The following is a 7,838-nucleotide window of genomic DNA, read 5'->3' on the forward strand; positions in this document are numbered from 1 at the left end:
ATTTAATTTCATTCTGGAGGAACCTTGTCCTAGTCTGCTTGGGCTGCCATGCAGAATACCATGGACTGAGTGGGCTTAAACAATAGAAATTGATTTCTCACAGGCCTGGAGTCTGGGAAGTCCAAGGTCAGGGTGTCAGGATGGGCAGGTTCTGGTGAGAGTATTCTTCCTGGCTTGCAGATATCCACCTTCTCACTGTGTCCTCACATGGTGGGGAGAGAGAATTAGGCAGCTTTTTGGTATCTCTTCCTATGAGGGCACTAATCCCATCTCAAGGGCCCCACCCACATTAACTCATCTAACCCTAATGACCTCTTAAAGTCCCTACGTCCAAATAACATCACATTGGGGGTTAGGGCTTTAACATATAAATGGGGGGGCAAAGTTCATCCATAGCCCCCCACTACGATGTGGAAGAGCCAGTGCTTGCTATAAACTGTGTTCCTATGGGGTCTCCCCAAGTGTCACCTGCTCTTCCTCCCTCCTCAGTGGTGGAGGTGAAAGGTTGTGGTCCATGGGCATCTGCATTTCCTCTGTCATCTCTACTTGGGCCATGTAACAAACACAGGCACTGGGTTTCCCCAGGCAAACACTTCTGATGTGTTAGTCACAGGCTGGGGAGGCCTGAGGTATTTGTTTCACTGAAAAGGACAAAACATACACTAAACATTTCTAAACCTCATCGTAGAGCACTACTGTGAAAGTAGAAAGAAGCAGTAGAAACATGGGAGGCTCACAGGTTGGCGATGTCTGGAGCAGCCAAGAAAACCTAGGGAATTCCCACAGAACATGTCCCTTCACCGCTACCCAGCGCCTCCAGCTAGCCATTCTTTCAATGATTTGCAAGAAAATGTGTCTAAAAAAATGGCTTCTGTATAAACGGGTTGCTTCGCATTTGAAATTCAGTCCAATTGGTTTTGAAAGTACACGTTCATCTTTTGTGTTTTCCTGCCCAGTATTTGGAAGTTTGGCACGCTGGACACAGCGCGGGCTCTGGAGCAAGTGACACCGAGGTTTGTTTCCCAGCCCGGCCACTCTGTAGCTGTGTGATCTTAGAGATATTTCTGAGCCTCCATTTCCTCCTCAGAGAAATGAGACGAATTCCACCCACACCATGGCTGGGAAGTGAGGTATGAAGGAGCTTACGTTATAAGGAGCCTAGCTCAGCACCTGAGACAAATCCAATGCTCACTTCCTCCCTTTCTCAACTATGGATTTCATAGACACACCTGTAAAACAATGAGGAAGCTCTCTGGTGTCTCTTCCTCTGAGGGCACTAATCCCATCTCGAGGGCCCCACCCTCATAACCTCAACTAACCCTAATGACCTCCCAACGCCCCCATTCCCAGATAACACAGGGTTAGGGCTTCAATATATAAATTGGGGTTGGGGGGGAGCACACAGTTCATCCATAGCCAGAACATATACAAAACCAGGCATCCAGGAAACAAAAGCCATGTTTATTTGTCCAGCTTGATGGAAGCCGGCTTACAGTTGAGTGGAGTGGTCATGCTCTTCCCACGGCGTATCTTGTGCAGGGTCCTCGGTGGGCGGAAGTGGACAGCAGCGAGAGCAGAGGCACCTCCGACACGCCTTGTCGAGGAGCGCGTAGAGGAGCGGGTTCACGCAGCAGTGGGTGCTGGCGATGATGGCCGTCACCTGGACGCTCCTGTCCAGGTGGTAGCGGCTCCCGCAGTCCCGCAGCGAGAAGAAGTCCTTGAACGCAGACAGGAACAGTGCCACGTTGTAGGGTCCCCACATCAGAAGGAAAACAACCATGATGGCGAAAACCAGCTGGGAAAGGTCAGACTTCCTGAGCGTTTTCCCCAGTCGCACAAGGCAAATGATAAAAACCAGCAGTGGGACCAGAAGGCCTGCCACGTTCACCTTCAAGGTCAGAAAGGGCTGCCAGGCTGTCCCCTGGCCCGGCAGGAAGTAAGGCCTGCTGCAGGGGCACCTGTCCCCCTGGCTGTCCTCCTGAGCCATGCACTGCAGGACCTCGGGCAGCGCCAGCAGAGCGGCCACCAGCCAGGCCAGGCCACTGGCGAGGAAGCCACAGGCCCTCCTCCTCCTGGCCGCGGGGGACAGGCTTCTCGCGTGGAAACACATCAGGGAGCTCTGCAGGGTCAGGAGGGCGTTGAACAACGCCTCGCTGTGCAGGCCCACGGAGGACAGTGCCACCAGAACAGTACACGTGGGATGGCCCAGGGTCCCCCCGTGGGAGGCAGCGTGGGCCCAGAACGGCAAGGTGAGCGAGAAACACAGATTCGACACGGCCAAGTTTAGGAGGTAGATGTGTTCCACGTGTCGGAGTCTTTGGCATTTGAGCAGGATAAACACCACCAAGACGTTGTCCAGGAGGCCCAGCAGGGACACGGCGGTGTAGAGCTGAGGCAGCAGCTGGGCCGAGAGGACGGTGGGGTCGTAGGAGGGGCATGGCTCTGCGCCGTCCTTTATGAGAGTCTCGTTGTCAAACAGAGGGTCGATGAGGACGTCATAATCCTCGTCGGTGTAATTAGCCATCGCCCGGCTGCCCGCACAGAGAAAGGAGAGATGATGTTATTGCAGCCAGCTGCACGGCCCTGGGGGAAACAGCAAACAGGTGAGGGCCCAGGCAGCACTCCCGGGGCCAGAGGACGTTTGCGGCTCAGAGAGTGAAAACAGACATTTCTTGACCCCCGTCCCTCCTTCCAGCCTGGGCTGCTACACCCGACGCTGACACCCTGGGCGAACTCAGGTAAGTGGGACACGGCTTCTAAGAACTTCATTCATTCTCTGGGTAAGAACAGGAGCCGCCTGAAGGCAATATGTAGGAAAGAGAGAGGAGCTCCCACGGGAGAGAACCCAGAGCCAGGGTGGCGGGATCGGCGTGGGTCCTCGTTCCTCCCTGTCTGGGAAGCTGGCTCACCCCGGGCAGCTTCCTGTGACAGGCTGGGAGCTCCGAGTTCTGCTCTCGAAGGACAGGAGCAAATGTCTGCAAAAGCGAAAGCATCCTCCGCCCCACATGGCCTCGTTGGTGAAATACACAGATGACTTACCCTCGGCCGGCCAAGCTGCTGGGACGGGCCTGGGACAGGAGACACCGGCTTCCTTCCAGCCCAGTAGGCGGTCCTGACCTTTAGGGGTGAGAGAAGCCACCGTGTGTCCCTGATAGCTCTGCCCCCCAGTCCCGGGGCTCCGGGGTTAACTGAAATAAAGCCCCGTGAAAGCTCCCCCCGGCCCCCCAGGCTGTGTTGTAGCCTCTGAGGGAAACCAGGAAGTTGTCGAGTCCTCCACCTCCCCCTGGACCCGCCTCTGATTTCCCGGGCCTCCTGGCTGCCCCAGATAAGGGAACTGGGTTTGGCTGCTGGTCGGCGATACAGAGGGAGGGCTAGGAAGGCCCGTCTGACATGTGTCACTGAGCAGGGACCAGCTGCAGCCAAGTGTCACGGTGGCGCCTGCAGACCCAGGGGCCCGATGGCCACCTGCAGCGGCTCCTTAGCATCGGCAGAGCCCACACCTGGAATCCACCCCGGACTCCCAGAACTTGTAGTGAGGACCCCAGGGACCGTGTTTCTTGTCACTTTTGGCTGAGGGATGGGGTCTCAAGAGAGGATTTCCCCGGCAGTGGCAGCCACAGGGATGTCCCTTGGGAAGGGGGTGCAGACGTGCGGTGTCAGTGCAGGGAGCGTGGGGCTGCCGTGAGCACCGGCAGCCTCACTCCCTGGGAACCGAGGGGTCAGGCGGGCTGCTAGGAGCTGACCCTGCTCCTGGAGGGAGAACCCAGCGCGGGAACATTCCACGGTGAGGACACGGAGGCAGAGAATGTGAGGGTGACAAGTTCAACCCCAGACAAGGCAGGGATGAGGCAGGGTTCGAGGCCAGAGAGAGGAAGCTGAGACAAGAGCCCAAATTTGGAGCGGTGGGCGGAGGTGGTGGGTGGTTGGGGCGGAGGGAGGACGGGGAGGGTTGGGAAGAGAACTGAACTGGGAAGAGGAACTTGACAGGACTGAGCAGTCTGTCTGAACTCCCAGCTCCAGTCTTTGCACCTGTGACCGGCCTCCGGGGGGACCCTCCTTGTGGATTGGTTAGCATGTATGTTGCTGGTCAGATGGCATCCTGCTAACGCCACAGAGGGGTTCGGGGTAGCATTCGATCCAGAACGTGGGCCTGTTAAAACAGAAATAAGGAAAGCATTTAAAGGAAGGAAAAACAAACACAAGAAGGACCCAGACGAACATGTGATCCAGCATTAAATTTAACTCAAAGGGCGACGCAGGGCACTCCTCCCTGAGCAAGGGTTGGTGCTGGTGGGAAACGGGGCTGTGACCGTTTCCCAGCCAGTCCCCCTGCCCCCCCCACCCCCCACCATGGGTTCCTGTGAGTGAGGGTCACTGTGCCCTGGGAAGCTCTGTCCAGTGGTGGTGGCTACGGCCCTGGGACCAGCAGAGGCCACCCTTCCTCCAGGGGCTCCACCTCCTGTGGCCGGGCTATTTGGAGGCTCACCAGCCCCCCACCTGCCCCCAACCTCCCCAAAACCTGGAGTGAGTAGGTGATGGCGGCTCTTGATACTCTATTGCCGGATGCCCGCTGGTCGACCGCAGGCCCGGGGATGAGAGTCAAGTCCAACGCTGAGACTTGAAAAACCCTGTGAATACACGCCCTGCACGTGATGTGGTTAAGTGGAGGGAAATTGCAGGCAGGCACCTCGAACGTGTCACGGGACTATGTGAAATTGGGAGTTTCCCAAGAAAAACCACTGTTGTGTATATTCAGGATCACCCTCACTTCCTGGAATTAGCATGGCCTTCGCTTTCAGTATTATTTTGTTTTGGCTTGATTCCTAGCATTCTGCTTATCCACTGGTCCGTTCCCTGACCTCCCTGAAAGCCCCAGTTAAACCAACCCACTCCTCCCCTCCATTCTTTGAGTATGTGTTTCTAAGACCAGCTGGTTAACACCATTTAGCCATGTAGACAAGATCCATCACTAGCTTACCATCTCCTGTCTCAACTAGCTTCCAGAGACTTTCCTAGGAAAAAAAAGGAAAAATACCCACTGAGTAAAAACTCCCATATCCAGAAGGGTTTCTAGGGCTGTTCATATTCTAAGACCAAGTGCTGACTTAGGGCAATACGACAAACCCACAAGAATGGAATAGACCCTTGTCTACACTGAGTGGGTTCTGCTAATAATATTTTGCTCCCCTTTTTAAGGATCTTGATTCCTTGTAAAATTTTTAATCAAATCATGATTTACTCACACCAGTCAGGGTTTAATTGTGGTTTGTGAAGCCTACCCACTGTCTCTCCTGGTGATCCACTTCCTTGGATATTTGCAGTCTCCATGTGAGTTCAAATTTATTGGCGATTATTTTATCTGCATCAACTTTGTGTGGCCTGAAGGGGGAGCACTCCCTCCTGGGGGCAGTTTTGCATTTGTTTGAGCCGGAAGCACTAGGGGCATCAATGGCCTGAGATGCGTTTTCTTGGTCTGCTTTTGTGGTCTCCTGTGCTGAGGGTGTTGTAGAACGGAACCTCACATTTGCATGACGCACAGGTTTCGGATTCCCAGAGGAGTTTCTTCCCTCTACTGCTTAGAGCAGCGGTTCTCAACCTGTGGGTCGCGACCCCTTTGGCGGTCAAACGACCCTTTCACAGGGGTCGCCTAAGACCATCCTGCATATCCGATATTTACATGACGATTCATAACAGTAGCAACATTACAGTTATGAAGCAGCAACGAAAATAATTTTATGGTTGGGTCACAACATGAGGAACTGTATTTAAAGGGCCAGAAGGTTGAGAATCACTGGCTTAGAGACTAGGCAAGGACTGGTCCCCCGTCTCATTGTCTTCTGCCTGTGGGGGTGCATTTCTTCTAGTCCACCTTTTCCTAGCTTTATGCCAGGACATCTCGGTTCCAGCTCCCCATCTCACGTAGCCCCAGGCTTTGCTGTCTGCCCCATGTTGGAGTCACAGTGAGTGGCCTTTTTATGCACGTGGCCTTTGATGTGTCTACACCAGTGGTGATCAACAGGATAAATATCCATTGAGTAGTGTTTCAATGAGCATTTGTTGAAAAGTGTCATTCGTCTATTCATTTCACAGGTATTCCGTGCCAACTGTCCTGTAAGCCTTCCTTTCTCCCTCTCTGTCCACTCTCCTCTACCCTGCTTTATGTCCAGAGAGACTGATCTTATTACTAGTAATAGCAGACCCCCCTTAGCCTAAGATTTTCCGCTGGGTTTGGCCAATGGGGAGTTTCAGGTAGGAGATTGGAGGCTCTTTCCTGGTCGAGTCTCCCTCTTGGTGGGGCAGCTCTTCCCAGACAGCACCCTCCTCTTGGCCTGTGGTGGGAAAGGCGGCCCACTCTCACCAGCACTGAGCCCTGCACTGTGTGCTGAGTTCCCCATCCCCTGTCTCAATCTTTGTAAAGAGCCCTCTCACCAGACTCCCCTCAGTTGCCCCACTGGAGTGTGCCACATGTTTTCTACCAAGATCGCGGGACACATCTCCCGAGAGCCAGGAGCTTGGCCCTGGGAGAAAATGATGAGCAAAGTAGACCCATTCCCTGCCCTCATGGCATTGACATGACCATCTAGAGCAGCGGTTCTCAACCTGTGGGTCTCGACCCCTTTGGTGGTCGAAAGACCCTTTCACAGGGGTCGCCTAAGACCATCCTGCATATCAGATATTTACATGACGATTCATAACAGTAGCAACATTACAGTTATAAAGTAGCAACGAAAATAATTTTATGGTTGGGTCACAACATGGGAACTGTATTTAAAGGACCAGAAGGTTGAGAATCACTGATCTAGAGGGATACGGTCAGGTACATAACTGATTATAACCCAGGGAGTCATGTGATAGCCTGGGAATCACATGGGAGCTATGGGGCAGCCAGCCCAGAGGGCCCAGGGGAGGCGTCCCAGGGTAGCTGTCATCCAAGCTGAAAGCCCGAGTGGGCGTTAGCCAGGCGAGGAGTGCATAGGCCTCTTCTCCTCCCTGTTCCTCCCAATGTCTTCTTTTTTTGGACCCTTTACTTGTATCTCAGAGATGGGACAAGGGAAGTGAAAGTAACACAACGCAGGGTGGAGACATTTTATTAGTCATTGGCGCCTGTGACTGAGTATTGGTGGGAGAGAAAATTGGAGCCAAGAACTTGACTATTTGAGACGGCACTCCCAGGAATGCAGGGCTCTCAGCGAGGGCGTTGCAGGCAGAAGTCTTGTTGATCTAAAGGGCTCCCAGGAGACAACCTGGAAGGGACCCAACTGAGGTGTCACGCAGGGTGGAGACATTTTATTAGTCATTGGCGCCTGTGACTGAGTATTGGTGGGAGAGAAAATTGGAGCCAAGAACTTGACTATTTGAGACGGCACTCCCAGGAATGCAGGGCTCTCAGCGAGGGCGTTGCAGGCAGAAGTCTTGTTGATCTAAAGGGCTCCCAGGAGACAACCTGGAAGGGACCCAACTGAGGTGGGACCCAGCAAGGGAGTTCCAACTGAGGCCTCAGCTGATCCCGTGAGGAGCTTTGGAGCTGGGCTGGCCCTGCAGCGCTGTCCCACACTGAGGGAAGGGGTCCGGGCCTCAGCCGTCCCCTGGGAGGGGACATAGCCTGGCAGGCAGGTCCCAGCAGCTGAGGGTGGTTCCCAAGGGGGCGTGCAGCTGCCCCAGCCCCAGCAGCTGGGAGAGTGAGTGCATTGACCCTGAAGAGGGCATCAGGGCACAACCCACAACTGCACATGCTGAGGGCTCTGGGTTCTCTGCACATTTTATTTTCCCTAAGATAAGAAACAGAAACTGAAGTGTACAAAACTACTATGTCATAAGACCATGAGCCCATGCTGTGG

At 54.1% G+C, this 7,838-nt stretch overlaps 1 protein-coding gene across 3 annotated transcripts; it reads right to left on the bottom strand.

The window, feature by feature from the left end:
• Positions 1-1,440: 1,440 nt before the first annotated feature.
• CCRL2 (chemokine (C-C motif) receptor-like 2) lies at positions 1,441-4,643 on the bottom strand. 3 transcript variants are annotated; one of them, XM_015561276.1, is made up of 4 exons: positions 4,520-4,643; positions 4,030-4,150; positions 3,040-3,117; positions 1,441-2,531 (listed from the first exon to the last, which is right to left on the bottom strand). In XM_015561276.1, exon 4 carries the CDS (start codon positions 2,522-2,524, stop codon positions 1,490-1,492), a length of 1,035 nt encoding a protein of 344 aa, XP_015416762.1. In that variant the 5' UTR covers positions 2,525-2,531; positions 3,040-3,117; positions 4,030-4,150; positions 4,520-4,643; the 3' UTR covers positions 1,441-1,489. The 3 variants fall into 3 exon arrangements, with proteins under 3 accessions (XP_015416762.1, XP_015416761.1, XP_015416763.1); XM_015561275.1 differs by having other exon boundaries at positions 3,036-3,117; XM_015561277.1 differs by lacking the exons at positions 4,030-4,150; positions 4,520-4,643 and having other exon boundaries at positions 3,036-3,183.
• Between the last annotated feature and the right edge of the window lie 3,195 nt (positions 4,644-7,838).

Source organism: Myotis davidii, unplaced genomic scaffold (genome assembly GCF_000327345.1).
Source record: "Myotis davidii unplaced genomic scaffold, ASM32734v1 scaffold395, whole genome shotgun sequence".
NCBI classification, from domain to species: Eukaryota; Metazoa; Chordata; class Mammalia; order Chiroptera; family Vespertilionidae; genus Myotis; species Myotis davidii.